This window comes from Pongo pygmaeus, chromosome 12 (genome assembly GCF_028885625.2).
Source record: "Pongo pygmaeus isolate AG05252 chromosome 12, NHGRI_mPonPyg2-v2.0_pri, whole genome shotgun sequence".
Lineage (NCBI taxonomy): Eukaryota > Metazoa > Chordata > Mammalia > Primates > Hominidae > Pongo > Pongo pygmaeus.
Window position 1 is genome coordinate 37795956 of NC_072385.2, and position 20193 is coordinate 37816148.

General features: G+C 39.7%; 1 protein-coding gene across 8 annotated transcripts in view; it reads right to left on the reverse strand.

The window, feature by feature from the left end:
- Positions 1-1241: 1241 nt before the first annotated feature.
- Positions 1242-20193, reverse strand: part of ST6GAL2 (ST6 beta-galactoside alpha-2,6-sialyltransferase 2) — an 85331-nt gene continuing 66379 nt past the window's right edge. For 3 of the 8 annotated variants that reach the window (XM_063648504.1, XM_054475938.2, XM_054475939.2), the window contains exon 6: positions 1242-6598. In XM_063648504.1, coding sequence (XP_063504574.1) covers positions 6327-6598 — 272 coding nt within the window. In that variant the 3' untranslated portion in view covers positions 1242-6326. Of the gene's footprint in view, positions 6599-6721; positions 6857-20193 lie in introns of all 8 variants that reach the window. The other 5 variants (XM_063648506.1, XM_054475941.2, XM_054475942.2 and 2 more) reach the window with 3 other exon arrangements.

Below are 20193 nucleotides of genomic sequence, written 5' to 3' on the forward strand. Positions count from 1 at the left end.
TATTTACAAAAGTAGGCTGTGGGCCAGCCCATGCTCTAGGCAATGAGGGGCTTGCAGAGATCTAGTGCAGGAGGACCTTCTCCCTGCCACATTTTGTGCACCAGGGTCTCTTGAACATAGCACTTCAGTGCATTCAGTGGGGTTGACTGGGTATGCCTTTGGTTGTGAGGTAGTTCTGTTTCTGAGTTCATGATTTTGATATGCAAATGGCATCTGGGACCCCTGGACTTACTTTTCACTCCCTCTCACTTTAGCCTTCTCTCTCTCTACCCTGCTGTTCACTTCACCTCCTTCCCCTAGCTCCTGCTGTCTCTGAGGGCAACGTATCTTACACAATTCCTTTCTCTTCCTCTGAATCCTCCCAGCAGCATCTAGTCCTAATGGACACCAAGTCTCCTGTGTGTGCCCCTCAGAGTCCCTGGGGTTTGCGCATGCCTGGCTTCTCCGAGAGCATGGAACAGTATCCTTCCAGTGATCCACTCCAGCTCTTCCCGATCAGGGCTGGTGCAGCCATGTCTACCTTTTAATTAGCTGGAAGAAACTGGTCATCTTGTGGGGAAAGAAATACAACAACAGCACAAAGGTGGTGAGAGTCCTCTCTGATTCAGCACAGCTGTTTGAGGTGATGGATGACTCTGAATTTCCTACCTGCTCACATTGTCCTCACATCAAAAACCCCAAAGACTTCCTTGGTTTGAGGATTTCCTCACATTCTAAACAGAAAGCGCAAATGACCGAGAATTTCTTTCCAGGAGCCTAATTAACTGATTTTCCCTTCACGTCACAAGTATGAAAATACCAAGGCTAATTTGACATCGTGGTGGGTTGTAGGTGACTCAGCTGTCTTTAGGCTTTCCTCGAATAACTTATTTATGTTTTCCAAGACTTAATGCCCTGTCAAGCTGAGGAAGAGTCTCCCAAAGCCATGCATTCATCAAAATCTTGGGTTATTAAGTCAACATCAAGATTTGTTAGCCTAAATATGCCTTTTCCACTTGATTTCGCCACTTTCATTCTCCGGCATGTAGCAATTAATCCCTGGAAGAAAAAAACCCGCCCACCTGTGGTTTCAGGCCCAGCCTGCGTCCATATTCATGGCTGAAGGCCTGCTGCTGTTCCTTCTGTTGCCACTCAGTCTTCTAATCAGATTTCAGCTTTGCCATTTGTTTTCCTAGGGATGGATTGTTATTTTGCCACTTGCTCATTTGTATGTGTAACTTCTACGAATTAAAACAAGAAACTTCTAGACAAATGAAAACATGTTTTATTTACAAGAAAAAAGTCTGTACATTGTGTATACATAAAAATATACAAAACCAAAATAGAAAATATCAAAGTGTTAAAATGTGTACAAACACTTTTAAAATGCGACTCCTGGAAAACTTCAAGCCTTAATTAGTTTGAAGAGTACACATTTTATTTTAAAAATTATCATACAAAAGAATTCTCAAAGCTGTTAAAAAAGTTCACTGGTTTCCACTGGAAGAATTGTCTAAGTATTTCATCTAGAGTAAAACAGGATTTGTTATAAATGTTAGATTTTAACACCATCAATGCAATTTCTTTGTTTCAAATCTACCTAGCAAGAAGACTATTTTCCATAGAACCAGTAAATGTTTCTTCTAATCCTTGAAAGCCATGAGCTATAGCTAAGCTTCCCTTCAAAGTTCAGTGTTAAATCAGGCTTCTGACTAGGATAAAATATTAAGGTAGTGTTCTACCTTCATAGTGCCTTTTAAATAATTCTGTCAGACCATTTTAACGTAGCCAAGACGTGCAGAGTATGAGTGTGTGGGAAGCGGTTGGTGGAGGACTGAATTTTTTTTTCTTTTAACAGAAGGACATATATAACATTTGCTTCCTTCTCTCAAAATATTAGTGGTTACATAATTAAAATAAAATTTATTGTAAAGGTTTCAGTCAAAAATATTGATGAAAAAGCAATATAAAACCAACCATGTGTGTAGATATGTATATACACAATTATATAACTATATCTACTACATGTACACTTTTTATACTAAGAACTAGATCAATGTCTTTAATTCTTTAAATGTCATTAGCTCAAATTTGAACAGAAACATATTAGATTACTTTTTTTTTTAACTAAAAGGCTTCATTCATTTAATAAAACAAGAACTTACATTTTATTTCCTTGAACGGACAGAGAAATACCTTTCATTTATCAAGTGTGTAAATAATGCCCATGTGACAGAAACATGCATAATAATCTCATAAGAGAATATCCAGGGTATAAAAGACAAGTTGAAACTCAGGGACATTTTACCTAAGCAATTAATTTCCAGATGGAGTTGCCTTGATCAGTCATGAAACCACTGGGTAAGAGTTCTAAACTATCAGAAAGAGTTCTAAACTATCAGAATCAAAACAGACAATACAATAGAACATACTTGGAAGCTACCTGGCCAACAGGTTCGCTCATGTCTCTCTGATAATTCCCCTGGTCCCACCTCACTCCCTTTCTCTGTCTCTTACCACAGCTAAGCAGAAATTCAACCAAGTCACTGACCACATGTACTGTGTGTTGATCTATAAGAAAAACTGGAGAGAGAACTTGAATCACGGCATTTGTGTGTATGAAATTCTTCTATCACATACTGGCACTCATCTAAGACTGATCCCACTTAATGCACCCAAACGGGACCTACCTAATTAATTCAGGAGATGTGTTACTGCTCAGAAGAGTCAATCAGCAGCATAAGTATGATCTGTCCCAACAGAATGAACTGGCTCATACACATGTAAGAGAGTGACCCAGCTACTTTGATTTCCTAATTTTGAAAATGCTAATGATTATTTTAGCATTTCTTTTTTTGCAGATGCTATGGCTACAATGACTGAGGACTACTGGAGAGTCCAGGATTGATTAAGTGTCTGGCTGAGAGACCAAGAGGACCAGACACATGGGAAGTGCTGTTTCTCAAAGCTCTGCCTTCAGACAGACAAGGAAAGACCTGGTCATTCAAAGATGTATAAAAGCCCTCCCTTGCCCATTTTAATGCACAAGCCTGATGCTTACATGCAACTTTTAATTGACCATCCCTTGGTCCTGAGCACAAAGTTCTCTGTAAGAGCAGCTCTATAAGGACATAGTGGGAAAGGCCAGCTCCCTGGGATGAGCATTGGCATTCCATGAGAACACCAGGTCTGTTAAAGGTTACCTGCCTGCCTGGTGTGACTGGCTGGAGAAATAAGTTAGGGAGAATCTAGATGTGGTTGAATTGTCATTGCTGCTCAAAATTTGTTTCTTTGTGATAACAACAACAACAACAACAACAACAACGGGTGAAATTATCTTGAAATACAAAAGAATGTTTGTTGGTCCTGAGAGTGAAAAAAGGAATCCTTAACAGCTTCAGCTTGCACCAAGAGGATTTTTTTTTTTTTTTTTTATCAGCTTCCCTTCATAAGAGAGGATGGAGGATTTTGGAAGAGACAGAACCTGGGAGAAATTCAGTGAGCTGCCACTTATTGTTAACTACTCCACAGAAGAACTGTGTGTTTATTGGAATTCAGTAAATGTGGCATGTAAGGATTTAGTCAATGTCTGGCAAAATACTGCCACTTAGGACCCATTTGGCTAATACCAGAAGTAGTCATCACGTTAACTATAACTGCCTAACATTTTCTTAGAAGCTAAATAACTTAAACTTTTATAGAAGAATGCCCAGTCAGCACTATATTAATATGTGTATTACATTTATTGACTGTTGAACAGACCCTGATTCCCAAGAGTCTTTAAGGCCATAATAAATGCAAAAATTGTAATTAAATTTCCTTTGTACTCTTCAGTCTTTCTTGCAACCTCAATGAAACTGCAAGTACTATTTTAAAAGCACAATGATTACAACAAAATTCTATTTAAAAATCTTTAAAGTGTGGGGTTCTGAGGCTTTTGAACTTGAATTTTTACACTGACCCCAATAAATTCTCCTCTAACCAAGTTCTCATGTCAGCCAAGGGGGATTGTGCTGGATAGTAAGGATGTCTACAAGTAAATCCACTCGCAAAACTATAAAAGGAGCTTCAATAGTCAGGGGCATTTAATGGCCTGGAAGATCTAGAAAGATCCAAGGAGGGTAGGGAGTAATATTCATCCACCAGAGCCACCTCACCCACATTCCAGAGTTGCTGAACTTATTACACACATATAAACATAAGGACAAGACCAAGTTCTTTCAAGAAATTAGAAAGGAACAGCCAGGCGCGGTGATTCATGCCTATAATCCCATCACTCTGGGAGGCCGAGGTGGGCAGATCACGAGGTCAGAAGATGGAGACCATCCTGGCTAACACGGTGAAACCCCGTCTCTATTGAAAATACAAAAAATTAGCTGGGCGTGGTGGCAGATGCCTGTAGTCCCAGCTACTCAGGAGGCTGAGGCAGGAGAATGGCGTGAACCTGGGAGTCGGAGCTGGCAGTGAACTGAGATCGCGCCACTGCACTCTAGCCTGGGTGACAGAGAGAGAGACTGTCTCAAAAAAAAAAAAAAAAAGAAAAATTAGAAAGGAACATGGCTTAACCATGTCTATTTAGACATAAGTTAATATATAGGACAAAGTTACCTATCCCTTCTCATTGACTTAATAACAAAACTCTCAAAATGGGCTTTTATTGGATATTATCGTGATTAAAACTTTCCAATTTCTCCTTCACTATTATAACAAGCTATAGGAGATGTCTTGTTATCCAGCTCCATATCTGCTGAATAGACTAACCAAACAGAAGCCTTCAGTCTCTGTAAGCCATTCTTGCTCAAGAAAGTAGTCCTGAGAACAGTCTAGAAGAAACCAATCCTGAAACAAAGAAAACTTTTCCACTAAACTCTCCTGACGTTCATACACTTTGCAAGGGAGAACACATTTAATTAAGCTGCTATTGTCATTGCAACAAGTCTTAACTGTACCATGGAGATATGTTTTGGTTATACACTGAAATAATAGCATGTTTAATTAAGGTATTACAAAATGTTTCTGTTTCACTATATTCATAGCAAAAATTTTTCAATGTATTAGTGACAGTTGAGATTAAAAAAAAAAATCAACCCTGAATATAGCTAACATATTGGGATGAAAATTTCCCTCTAGCTGCCTTTCCCTCTGAAGCATCTACATATTTTCCTTGTTAATAAGCAATGCTTTCACATAAATTATTTAATTATATGGCTTCGTCATGCTGCTGACATAAAACATATCTGCAAAAGCAAGGACTGGATTCCTAAATGTCTGTAGGAAGATTTAGTGAAGATTCAGTGCTCATCACTGTGGAGTTCCCACTGGCTGATAAAAACCTACAAGAAACCTGTATAATAAAGACAGGCGTGCATCCCTAGAAGCACAGGGTGATGGCTCCAAAATCTTTCCTTCTAGTTTGGAAGGAGCAAGGTGTCTCCTGTCTTCCCCAGCACAGCTGTGCCAATTGTCAAGTGTGTCACTGACTATGCAAAAGCTGCAGGGTAGATCTGCAGGCAAGGAGGTACAAGGCAGAAAAGCCAGAACCGGGGAGTGTCCAGGGGCACCTGCAGCCCTGTGATTCTATGTTACTTGCCAGTGATGTGCCTCCTGGTGGATGTGATACTAATGCTCCTGGTTGAAATACTGCAGGGAAACAAAGGGCCTCCTCTGTGGTGCTATATGGAATTTGGCTTTTTCTTGGACCTTTCAAGATGGATGTTTTCTGGTTTTAGAACTCTGTCTTGATGCACAGAAAGCAAAGCATTCAGTGGGCAATGGGAGGCAGAGATGAAGAACCCAACGGTTGGAAACACAAGCCTTTGCCAGGATGTGCTGGGAATTTTTGCTGTTAAACACATCTGAGTGATAATTTCAATGTCTGTCATAAAACCCAGGATATTTAATGATGAATGCATGTATAACTGACACACTCGATGCTGTAAATGATGTCCCTCAATTTGAATGTTTCTAAACATAAACCACTTCATATGGTCAGGAACATCACCAAAACCTGTCATTGAAACCAACCCTGATGAGGGGTGCTCATAGCAGAAGAATAAGTTGTTATCATTTCTGGAGGTATCATACTCATGGTCATACACGTGTTTTCTTTCTAGCTATCCTTTGTTTTGCATCTTTCTTGAGCCTTATTTTTTTAAAAATCCATTTCTATGTTCAAAGCAGTAATACATACTCAATGGCTTAGAAAGAGAAGAATCCTCACGACCACCACTAAATTACAGTTTAAAGACTCAAAACTACATTGTCTAAAATCTATCTTCAAGTATTCTTTTGTGATTTTGAGTACAACAGTAGTACCTTATTGCACATTGATTCCCAAGAAACCATTTTTAAGAGTGTGGAATGACTGGACTTGGTGCAGGGCAGTGCACCGCCTGGAAGCCAGGCAGAACCACCTTGCCCTTGCGATGCAAATCCCCCTGCGTGCCCGTGTTCAGGCGCTGCACCAGGAGCTTCTCATAGAGTAGTGGGTGGTACGCCCCGAGGGTGCAGGCTGCGTCGTAGTACAGCTCGTGGTAGTGGCACAGCTCCGTCTGCCGCACAGATGGGATGTATTCATACACGTGCACCTCTCTGCACATGGACATCATGATGAGGATTCCTGACATGAAAACCAAAAATTAGAACCTAATGAACAACTCCACGTGAGAGGGATGAGTTTTTTGGGGGAGGGGTGGTGGTGATGGGATATGACTGTGGCAAGAGACACTTGCTTTGCACTCACTTTTTTGTTGTTGCTGCATTTGCAATGTTATAACTTCCATTAAGTGGTGTGTATGCAGTTCATGGAGTATGGGGGCATATTAAAATGTAATACTATATATATATCTATTCACTCATTCAAATTATCACTGTGGGCCTGGTAAGGAGAGATGAAAAGAAGTCAGTGAAGTTAAGGGAACCACACTCTAGTGAAGGACAGATTTGCAACCCCCAAATTAGAGTTTCCTGTATCACATTCTATACACATGTCCCGTCTGGTTTGCAATGATGGGACAGTTATGTTCCAAAGAAACAAATGCCATAAAAACTAAATTATAAAATAGTTGCTTGCTTATAAATTGACTATAATACAGTTGTTTGAGAAGTTGTAACATAAAACTGTACAATGGATCAGCTCTTATAAAATACTATAGTTGTCTGAATGGAAAGAAATGGAGTTAAAGGGACAGAGCTTAAGATTCATATTAACAAAATTATTTTTCTCACTGCACTATCAGTGTTAAACTTTTAATTTTTTAATGTTTTAAATAATCAGCTATAACAGCTAATCATCACTGAGTACATTTTACTCTTCATTTTTTTTTGAGATGGAGTCTCACTGTGTCGCTCAAGCTGGAGTGCAGTGGTACGATCTCCTCTCACTGCAAGCTCCGCCTCCCGGATTCATGCCATTCTTCTGCCTCAGCCTCCCAAGTAGCTGGGACTACAGGTGTCCACCACACGCCTGGCTAATATTTTGTATTTTTAGTAGAGACAGGGTTTCGCCGTGTTAGCCAGGATGGTCTCAATCTCCTGACCTTGTGATCCCCCCACCTCGGCCTCTCAAAGTGCTGGGATTACAGGCATGAGCCACCGTGCCTGGCCTGAGTACATTTTATTCTTTATCTAGACTAATGGCTTTCTTTCTTTTCTCAACACCACCATGCCACTATTAACTTGAAAGTTAAAAAAAGGCTTATCACTTTTCTGAAAGGGATATCCCTTGTTAGAAAAAACATAAAGCAGCACAGTTATTCTTGTTATAGCCAATATTTATCTGAAGATGACAGTAATATTCCCTATTTAACCAACCATGTGTGCAACACAAAAATCCCATACCAGAGGAGTCCTGTATAAGGGACACTGGGAGAGAAGAGAGAAGGGGCCTAATTTTGCCGAGGGGATCCGGAAAGGCTGCCCAAAGGTGGAGAAGTGTGAAGCTCAAGGGGCTACCTGGTGGACAAGGGGTAGAAGGAAACAGGAGAAGGGATACTGCTCCAGAGTCAGCAAGGATAGCTTGTGTAGAAGATGTCAGAGTCATGATACGGTATCATAGTTGAGAGTAAAACACACTCCTAACAAAGACAAGGGGATTATGCACTTCACATTCTATGCAGTCAAGTTGCTCTCAAGAGCGATGGTCAGAACCTCAAGTTACTGGGTCAATTCCTCTTGTTTTTCTCCCAGGTCCTTCTACAGTTTCCTTCCTTCTTCCACGGCTGCCTGGCTGCTGCCCCTCCCTTAGATCAGCCTAAAGCACTGTGATTCAGGCATTCCGGTGGCACCAATTGAAGAAAAGGAAGCAGTACCCCATAGATGCTCGAAGTGTCTGCACCCGTGGAGAAACACGAGTGCAGGTGGTCAAAAGTCTGCCTCCTGATTAGTAACGACTGCTCTCAAACATTTTTTCTCCCCTGTATAAAATCATATACAAGGAATTCACATGGTGAATGACATCTGCCCATGGAGAATTAAATTCTTTTATTTCAAGTCACTTGCTGACATGGTGAAATCCTGTCTCTACTAAAAATACAAAAAACTAGCTGGGCACGGTGGCATGTACCTGTAATCTTAGCTACTTGAGAGACTGAGGCAGGAGAATCACTTGAGCTTGGGAGGCGGAGGATGCAGTGAGCCAAGATTGCACCACTGGACTCCAACCTGGGCGACACAGCGAGACTCTGTCTCAAAACAAAACAAAACAACCCACAAACAAACCTAAACAAACAAGAAATGCTCTGGTGTGAATGTTCTCTGGTGGCTGAAGTTTTCCCAGAGCCTGTGTCTGTGGAGCTGAGGATGGCTTCATGTTTTCTAACCAGGGGCTACAGACCAAGTTGCTGTGCACTGCCCAACACTGGGGGCTCCCCCTCTCCTGGGCATGACATCTGCTCAGCCAGCTCTGCACAAGAAACCACATTAAAGGGGGTGGACTTCATCATGGGCATCATTAATCAATATGTTTATTACAACACTTTCCTTGTACATGGCAGGGGGGTGGCTTCAAGGGTGTCTTTTGCACAAAGTCACTGTATAACCTAGCAGTGGAACTGTACCCAGAAACCACAGTTCTTTGGTACTTGGGCATTTCTATGAGCTAATAACACAATGGCATCCATAAGGACTGGAGTCAATTGTGTTGGAGTTGTGACCTTTGCAACTCTGGTTCTTAAACTGGATGGTTTTCAAAAGCCAATCTTATACTTAGGGGAGTATGTTAGCCATGCAGTTGGTCCTCCCCATAAAGCAGTAGTCCTCAAAGTTCAGCATGGAAAAGAATGACACAGGCAGCTTGATCAAATGCAGGTTCCTGGGACTTGTCTTCATTTCCAGAAATTCAGGTTCTATTGGTTTGTGCTGGGGTCCAGGAATCTGAACTTTTAACAAGCATTCCCTTTAGGTGAAAGGCCAGTTAGAGAAAAGTTCCAACCTATCACAGACCAATGCTTTTGTAAAATACCATAATGAGGAACTACGAGAACAATGATCAACTATTTGGATGCCATGGCTATGTGAAATTGCTATAAGGTGTCTAAATCCTTCCATTTTCTACACTAATCTAGTTGTAGACCAGTAACACACGTTCCTGGACCAGTGTTGGTCTATTCTCCATGCTTGAAGGACCAGGTTGTTTTAACACACATATTTTTTGAAAACTGCTGAGGAATCCCTAAGTTGTCTCATAGGTAGCAAGACATTCTGCATGTTGACAGCTAATCTAGATTTGAACTGCTACCAAATCCAAGTAACTCTGGGGAGCTTCCCTATACATCCTTGCTATCCTCTTGGACTCGAAGAGCTATCAGATGCTTGAATCTGATTGTTTTTCCAGAGAAAAATTTTACCCTTGCTGCTAGTTAACCATTATATCTTAAATCATGTTATCTGCTAAATATACAATATAGATTTTGTCATAGACTATGCAAATAGTTATGCTTTCAATATATGTAAATAGGTACACTTTTAGTATTTTCTTATATAAGTACTCTATATTTAAAAAGAACTTCTTCAGCTTCAGAAATAGAGGGATTTGTCAGTTAGCTCATGGCAGTCCAAACTGAAAACCAATAGATGCTATGAGAGTGGGTGTTTGTCCTGAGTTTTCTGCACAGTTCTTCCTGATCTTTGCCTATCGGATAGAGATTTAGCAACAATGATTTCTCCATCTTGTTTTGTAGTCTCACAAACTTGTGGCTTCCTGAAACTATGAACCATGGCTTGGAGCATCCTAAAATTAAAGTAACAGTAGAATCTACCCTGAGTGTTTAGGTGGCAGCCAGCTGCAGCCACTGATATGGAATTGGTATGGAGGCATCTTCAAAAAAAAGGAAAAAATTAATTTAAAACTCGCTGTGGAGTAGGACGTGCAGTGGCTCACGCCTGTAATCCCAGTACTTTGGGAGGTCAAGGCAGGTGGATCACTCAAACCCAGGAGTTTGAGACCAGCCTGGACAACATGGTGAAACCCTGTCTCTACAAAAATACACAAAATATCAGCCAGGCGTGGTGGCTTGTGCCTGTGGTCCCAGCTACTCAAGATGCTGAGGTGGCAGGATCACCTTAGCCCACAGGTTGAGGCTGCAGTGAGCCATGACTGTGCCACTGCACTCCAGCCTGAGTGACAGAGTGGCATCCTGTCAAAAAAAAAAATAAATGGAAATTAGTAATAATAAAACTGTGTAATGTGAAAGGTAGACAAGGAGATTTATGGTGCCAAAGATGTAGAATATTCTTTAACATTTTAACTTTTTTTTTCAGGCAGCATCATCAATTCATTTAGCATATGCATACTTTGCCTTTTAATTTTCTTTAAGGCTGTTTTTATACATAAATTTGAGTTTAGATTCAGACTCTGTCATATAATAAATAGTGAAAATTATTAGTATTAAATTTGATTCCATCTACATATCAATTTTCCTAAGAGTTAATAATAGTACTTAGCAATACACAAACACCTGAAGAATAAATTTCTTCATACTTTGCAAAAAAGAACTAGGTAGATGTCAATGTTTGGACATATACAATAATATGTGGGCATGTGGGGAGTAGATACTACAGGCAGGCAGGACGGGGACAGGATTAGGGAAGAATAGAGTCTTTAAGTGCTGTTTGAGGCCTCCTCAATTAAATTCAACATCTATCAAGCTGACCACAGTACTAATCATGGGCAATTTAGAGCACCTTTCTTTAAAAACGTAACAAAATTAAATAAAACTAAAGATTTCACCTTTAAATTTAAAGACAGGTAGAAGGCCCATGACCATTCTTAGGATGGCTTGAAGAAAGTATCCTAAACGTCATACTGAGAAAAATGTTTATGAACTACCACCAGATCTCTCTGCAATGCCCCAATGCTGGGCCTTGTCATTCACAAATGACTACCAATAGCACACAGCTCTCAAATGAACTCTGAGTCACCACCATTAAGGTACTGTGTCAGTTCCCAACATACCCCTAGGTTCAATGATTCAGTAGGAAGACCCAGAATCTAGCATAGGGTTTTACTCACGATGATGATTTACACAAAATGATACAAAGCAAAATCAGCACAAGGAAGAAGTGCACAAGGTAAAAAGTACAGGGGGAACCAGGTGCGAGCTTCAAGAATCCTCTCCCAGGGAGTGGCACAGGGACTGAATTCCCCCAGCAATAAGTTGTGATCACTGCTACGAACTGAATGTGTCTCTATCCCCACTCACAGGTTGAGATCCTTCCCAATCCTTAATGTGATCGTATTAGGAAGTGACGCCTTGGGAAGTGATTAGGTCATGTGAGTGGAGCCCTCATGAATGGGATTAGCGCCTTTGTAAGAAGAGATGTCGTGGAGGTGATTTCTCTCTGCAACAACACCATCTGTGGAACCAGCAAGAAGGCTCTGTCTCTGAATCAGGAAGAGGGTCCACACCAGGAGCCAAATTGACCAGCGCCTGCTCTCTAACTTCTCACCTCCAGAACCATGAGAAATTTCTGCTGTTTAAGACATCCAGTCTATGGTATTTGTTATAGCAGCCAGAAATAATGGAGACAACACCACAAATGAAATGTTGCCAACCAGGGAAGCTTTTGAGAGACTCAGTACTCAGTGTTTCTATTTGAAACTGGTCATGTCAGCAGTCTCTGCCTGGCATGTACTAAAATTCCAGACTCTCGGAAGGAAAGCAAGTATCCAGCATAAACCACATTTCTTGCATAAACAGTACACACATAGTGAACCACGCTTATCAATTAGAGGGGTGGGAACCTTCCCAAAAAATCCAAGTTCCCAGACATCAGCCAAGGGCCAGTCTTATAAGCAGGCCTTCCTGAGGATAAGCAGTCAAGCTGGCAGTGTTGTCTTTTCTGCCAGATACCATATATGCATAAATTCAAAGTATCACATTACTTCATAATCATTTCCCCATGCCAGACTGATGTGGGGAATTCACATCTGGTTATGCTAAAAATGTTATTGATTCTTTTTTTATTTCCTCTCTTATGTGTGCTCAGGACTACATAAAATGCAAGAAGAATACAAATCATCTAATAATATGCAATTCAGCAAAGGACAGCTTTTAAAAAGCATTTAAGAAACTTTTATGTTAAGTAATTTTGTTTAAGAACTACGAAAAATTAACAACTTTAATCACTAATAGAAGTTTTACTGCTTTCAACATGAGGCTGGACTTTTTGATAGGCAGATCAAGATTTAGACACTTTTTAATGTATTTTTCCAAGCCAATCAAATGGGTATGGGGCCAGCTGTTTTGAATCTTTAAACAGTATGAATGTTAAGTTTCTTATATGGCCAGTTTTTTTTTGTTTTTTTGTTTTTTTTTTTTTTTGAGATGGAGTCTCGCTCTGTCATCCAGGCTGGAGTGCAGTGGCGTGATCTCGGCTCACTGCAAGCTCTGATATGGCCAGATTTTACAAATGAGTCTATATGAAGGATTCATTTGAAGAAAATAAGTATTAGTATTTTCTAGGCAATTATGACTCAAGAGGCATTCATTTGCTGAACTGTAGGCTTTTAAACGTCATATAATGCAAGATAATTATCAAACCAATTAAAAAGCATTTCTACTGGTCTTGATAAAATGTCATGTTATATGATTCAGCATAGTAAGCAGAATGGGCACTTATTTATTTGCTACAAAACCTGAATAAAAGGCAAACTTTAACACATGCTCAGATTATCACAAATTCTAGATGACTGAGGTTTCCTTTATACATCTTTAATTGGCATATACAGATATATTTGATGTGTTATCAGAGTCTAGTATAATCATTTAGCATTTAGCTTAATTGTGGTTGTGCCAAAACTATCTTGTTTTTCACTTGGCAGAATATTTAAAATAACATCCCAAATCATTGAGAAAAATAAAATTTTCTCCTTGATGAAAACAGCCTTTCATTAAATAGCAAAAATGAGCTCTGGATATAAAACAGAACATAATACAAGTAACAAGAAAACTACCAGTTTAAATCAATTCTAATAAACACTTGAACATAACTCACACATGAAGTAAATTAGCAGTTTCTAAGAGTCACCAATAGAACACTGCAGAACACTTTTCTGAATGAGGGGTGAGGGTGAAAGGCTAAGTGTATTAAATATGCCAGGCTAACAGAACTCTAGCAGCTGTTTTGTGGTTTCTCCTTAAATTCAATCATAAAATGGAAAATAATGACAGCTACACTTGAGATTCTTAAAGAGATAAAAGTGACTTTTTAAGTGGTGGTTCTAGAAAATATTTGTAACTAAAAGATGGTTTGGAAATTTGAACCTGATGTAATTTAAGAAGACTCTACCACCCTAAACAAAATAGTATAATGCAAGAATAATACTGGAAGGTCAATTTTTAGCTCATTTACACTGCATTATTTGTTGTTATCACACACTCAGGATTCATTATTTACAGGAAAATACAAAAAGTTGTTCCTAACCAACAAAACTGTGACACATTTGACACGATCCTAAATATAGATGTTAAGTAGCTTATTATTTTGTGTTAATGTTCTGAGTTTGGGTGACACATTAAAAAATGAGATTCCAAAAGCCAATATAAAATGGAAAAGAAAGAAGTTATGACATGTTTCTAAGCCTATTATTCTTGTGCATCTATAAATTAGCCTGAAATTACAGTGTTTGCACCTGTAAACTTCAGAACTATTAGTTATAATATTATGAGTAGTGGTTGCATTCCAAAAAAAAAAAAAGGCAGGGTGGGGGTGTTGCTGGCTTCTGCAATAAAAAGAATTGGCAATTGTACCTTAAAAAGGAGTTCCACGTCTGTGTGTATGTTGGGCAGAGGCCCTGGCTACAAGGCCTGTCTGCCTGTCAACACTCAGGCTGGGAGCCGGGGTGGGTGAGGCTGGTGCCTGCTGGTGTGCCTGGATGCCCTACTGCATGCAGGTGGCAAACCCATCCAGCTATGCATAAAGATCCCAGGTGAGATCACTCACCTATAAAAATATGTCATTACGTGGGCAAAATAAAAGCTACAGGACTCCAAGTAAATTATTCCTTATCCTCAGTCAGGCACAGTCAAAATGACTTCATTGCACTGAATAACAAGATAAAATCTCTAGTATCTGACTAGGGATGAAAGAGAGAAATGCTCTTCATATGTGAACAAGTAGCTCCCAATGGGCTGAGTGTAAGGAAGCTAATGAGATGGAGAAGTTGTTCCAAAGAAACGAGTCCTTATGGATCATCTAAATTACCCTGATTCATGTTACATCTTTTTAGTTTTAAAAATACATGTGCAGTCCAATAATAGGTGTATGAATTCCTTTATTGCTTCTCTAGAGAAGGAGATAGTACATGTAATACAATCCAATATATCTACTAGTGTACTTTCTTCTGTGAACCCAGAGGACAAATATGGAGTCTAATTAGAAACTCAACTACATAATTATTGGGAAAGCAATATATCAGTTCTTATCAATAATCACCAGAATGCTATACCCTTTGCACTGGCACTAATACTCCTGGGAATTTATCTTAAGGAAATAGTTTAAAGAAAAGTCTATATATAGTCACTTACTGCACATAATTTGTATGAATACATACATATAGTAATGACTTGTCAACATAATTGTTTGATAATATCAAGCACTATGAAACAACCAGAATATCAACAACTAAACAAAGGCATACATTATGATACACCTGTTTGATGTAATTATATGATCTCTGTAATAGCAAGGAAAACCAAAGTCTATTTTCACCTTGATTATAGATCTTAATGAAAGAACAGTCCTTTTCTGTTTGGGGAAGAGTCTTATTTGACATAGCATAAATTTTTAGATGACACACATTACAATAACAGCAAATAGTAAACATTAGTTATTGTGCTTAGGCACATGATAATTCAAAGTTAAAGGTACTATCAGTATTGTCATTTTACAGATGAAGGAACTGGGGTTTAGAGATGCTAAGTAACTTGTTCAAGGTCATATAGCTATTCAGTGGTAGGGCCAAGATTTGATTCTGATCTCTGTAGAATCTAAGGTCTTAGCCACAGTGCACACATAAAATGACAGGCCAGGAGTGTGGCCACCCTTCTACATATGAGACCAGTGAAATCAAAGGTGAGAGTCTATAAGATGACATGAATCACAGCCTCCCATTCATTCATTTTTTCAATCATTTTTTCAACACCATGCACTGTGCTGTGGTGCTTCACAGTAAGGGAGCCTTGTTCATTACAACAATGTTAAAATCTGGATGTGGTCAAGATTTGGAAGGGTATACACTAAAATAAAGTCAGGATGGCAGTACCAGAAAGTGAGGTGGAGTTATTTGGTGTTTTTAAAAATGTGTAAACATTTAGTTACATTATTATTTTGTTTCTTTCTATAAGGACTGCAAAGTTCTAGGAGATTATCCCAAAAGTTGCAGAGAAAAACTAATAAAGTAAGGCAGAATCATTCTCTTCCTTAAGGTTTGGTGAAAGCTTTGGACACATACTTATGTGAGGATAAATAGTAATTCTAAACCTACTCAGCCTTACATATGTTAATAAAATGGGATTTGTTAAAAAGCTAGTCAGGCTTTTACTGAATTCCAAGTAATAACCTTGATACAAAAAGTCAAAACGTATTTGCAAAGTTATGGTTTAAATGTTTTGAAAAATAATTATCAATAATTGGTATGCAACTTTGAGTCAGGTTTCCATGATTAATTGCAGTAAATAATCAACTCCAATAATGATTCTTCAGAATATTTTGTTAGGTGGAGTTGCTCAGTAATAACAAAAATCCGATGTTAAAAACATAGAAAACAAGATTTAAAAATATAATTTAGAAATTTGAGAGGGCTAACTTCAGTATACATTAGTTTTAAAACTTTAATAAGGATATAGGGAGGCAGAGCAAGATGGCCGAATAGAAGCCTCCACCAATTAATTGTCCAGCCAGCAGGAACACCAAAGTCAACAACTATCCACACAAAAAAGCATCTTTGTAAGAACCAAAAACCAGGTGAGTGATCACAGTACCTGGTTTTAATTTTCTATCACTGAAAGGAGCACTGAAGAGAGTCGGAAACTCAGTCTTACATTGCCAACACTGTGCCTCCTCCATCCCCCAGCAGGGAGGAGAATCTGTGCACTTGTGGGGAGGGAAAGTGCAGTGACTGGGAGACTTTGCAATGGAACTCGGTGCTGCCCTGTTACAGCAGAAAGCAATACCGGGCAGAACTCAGCCAGAACCTATGGAAGGAGCATTTAGACCAGCCCTGGCCAAAGGCAAATCATCCATCCCAGTGGTCACAACCTGAGTTCTGGCAAGCCTTGCCACCAGGGGCTAAAGTGCTCCTGTGTCCTAAATAAACATCAATGGCAGTCTAGGCCACAAGGACTTCCATTCCTGGGCATGTCCTAGTGCTGTGCTGGGCTCAGAGCCAGTGGACTTGGAGGCATGTGACCTGGCGAGACACAAGCTAGGGCAGCCAAGGGAGTGCTTGCACCACTCTTCCCTCAACTCCAGGCAGCACAGGTTGCAGCTCTGGAAGAGACTCCTTCCTTTCTTGTCAGGAGAGGAAAAAGAAGAGTAAAGAGAATTTTGTCTTGCAACTTGGATACCAGCTCAGCCACAGTAGGATAGGGCACCAGATAGAGTCCTGAGGCCCCCATTCCAGGCCCTAGCTCCTGGCTGACATTTCTAGACACACCAGAGCCAGAAGGGAACCTGCTTCATGGAGAGAAGGACTCAGTCCTGGCAGGATCCATCATCTGCTGACTAAAGAGCTGCTGGGTCTTGAATAATCAACAGTGGTACTCAGGCAGTACTCACTGTTGGCCTTGGGTGAGACTCAGAGCCATGTTGGCTTCAGGTGACACTCAGCATTTTCCCAGTGGTGGTGGCTACAGGGAGGGACTCCCGCTTGAAAAAAGGAAAAGGAGGAGTAAAGGGCACTTTGTCTTGCAGCAAAGGTACCAGCTTGGGCAAAGTGGGTTAGAGCACCAAGCAGGCTCCTGGGGTGCCAGATTCCAGGCCTTGGCTCTCACCCAGCACTTCTTCACCTGCCCTGGGCCAGAGGGGAGCCCCCTGCCTTGAAAGGAGAATCCCAGGTCTGGTAGCATTTACCATAAGCTGACTGAAGAGTCCTTGGGCCTTAAATGTACATTGGTGGAAGCCAGGCAATACTCACTGTGAGCTGGGCTGGTAGTGGCCATGGGAGACACCCCTCTGCTTGTGAAAGGGGGAAAGAACAGTGGGGAGGACTCTGTCTTGTGCCTTGGGTGCCAGGTCAGCTGCACTAAATACAATACCAGGTAGAATCCTAAGTTTCTGACTCTAGGCCCTGGCTTCCACATGGCATCTCAAGACCCACCTGGGGCCAGGGGGAACTCACTATCCTGAAGGGAAGGACACAAGTTGACTGGCTTCATCATTTGCTGATTGTAGAGCCCTAGGACATTGAGTGAACATAGGCAGTAGCCAGGCAGTGGTTACCATGGTCCTTAGGTGAGACCCAGTGCTATGCTGGCTTCAAATCTTATCCAGTACCGTCCCAGTGATGGTGGTCACAGAGGTGCTTTTGTCCCCTCTTCTCCACTCTAGGCAGCTCAGCACAGAGGGAAAGACTCTGTTTGTTTGAGAGAAAGTGAGGGAAGAGAACAAGTCTCTGACTGGCAATCCAGAGAATTCATCTGGATCTTATCCAAGACCACCAAGGCAGTACCTCTACAAGTCTGCAAGGGTCACAGTGCATTGGGGTGCCCCTTAATGCAGATACAGCTGAAGTAACCAAAAACTTAGATCATAATATCATACCCAACTCCTTTCAAAAACCTAGAAAGCCTTCTCAAAAAGGCTGGATACAAACAAGCCCAGACTGTGAAGACTACAATAATACCTAACACTTGAATGCCCAGACACCAGAAAACATCCACAAGTCTCAAAACCATCCAGGAAAATGACCTCATCAAACAAATTAAATAGGGCACCAGTGACCAGTCCCACAGAGAAAGAGATATGTGACCTTTGAACAGAAAATTCAAAACAGCTGTTCTGAAGAAACTCAGTGAAATTCAAGATAACAGAGAGAAGAAATTCAGAATCCTATCAGATAAATTTAACAAAGAGATTGAAATAATTAAATACAATCAGGCAGAAATTCCAGAGTTGAAAAATGCAATTGACATACCGAGGAATGCATCAGGGTCTCTTAATAGCAAAATTATTCAAGCAGAAGAAAGAATTCATGAGCTTGAAGACAGGCTATTTGAAAATATATAGTCAGAAGGGACAAAAGTAAAAAGAATAAGAAAGAATAAAGTACACCTGCAGGATCTAGAAAATACCCTCAAAAGGACAAATCTAAGAGCTATTGGTCTTAAAGAGGAGGTAGAACAAGATATAGGGGTAGAAGGTTTATTCAAAGGGATAATAACAGAAAACTTCCAAAACCTAGAGAAATATACCAATATTCAAGTACAAGATTATAGAACACCAAGCAGATTTAACTTGAAAAAGAATACCTCAAGAAATTTAATAACCAAACTACCAAAGGTCAAGGATAAAGAAAGGATCCTAAAAGCAGCAAGAGAAAAAAAAACAAATATTAATAACATATAATGGAGCTCCAATATGTTTGGTAGCAGACTTCTTAGCGGAAACCTTACAGGCCAGGAGACAGCAGCATGACATATTTAAAGTGCAGAAGGAAAAACAAATACACTTTTATCCTAGAATAGTATATCCAGCAAAAATATCCTTCAAACATAAAGGAGAAATAAAGACTTTCCAAGACACCCAAAAACTGAGGGATTTCAACAAAACTAGATATATCCAACAAGAAATGATAAAGGGAATTCTTCAATTTGAAAGAAAAGAATGTTAATGAGCAATAAGAAATCTGAAGGTACAAAAGGTACTCACTATAGTAAGTACATAGAATATTATAATAATTATAGCCTGTAAACTATTCATATATTGAGTAGAAAGACTGAAAAATGATCAAAAATAATAACTATAACAACTTTTCAAGACAGACGTTAAAAAAAGGTATAAAGAGAAACAACAAAAACTTAAAAAGTGGGAGGATGACATTAAAGTGTAGAATTTTTATTGGTTTTCTCTTTATTTATGCAATCAGTTTAAAATAATGAATTGAAGATATTATTTGCCAACCTCATGGTAACCTCAAATTGAAAAACGCACAACAGGTACACAAAAAGTAAAAAGCAAGAAATTAAAATACCACCAGAGAAAATCACCTTCACTAAAAGGAAGACAAGAAGGAAGGAAAGAAGGAAGAGGAGACGGCAAAACAATCAGAAAACAACAAAATGGCAGGAGTAAGTCCTTACTTATCAATATTAACACTGAATGTAAATGGACTAAACTCTCCAGTCAAAAGACACAGAGTGGCTGAATGGATAAAAAAACAAGACCCAATGATCCATTGCCTACAAGAAATACACTTCACCAATAAAGACACACATAGACTGAAAATAAGGAGATAGAAAAAGACATTCCATGCTAATGGAACCCACCTCCCAACTAAAAGCAGGAGTAGCTATACTTCTGTCAGATAAAATAGATTTCCAGCCAAAAACCTATAAAAAAAAGACAAAGTAGGTCATTATATAATGATAAAGGGGTCAATTCAGTAAGAAGATATAGCAATTGTAAATATATTTTGGACCCAACACTGGAGCACTCAGATCCATAAAACAAATATTACTAGAGCTAAAGAGAGAGATAGACCCCAAAACAATAAAG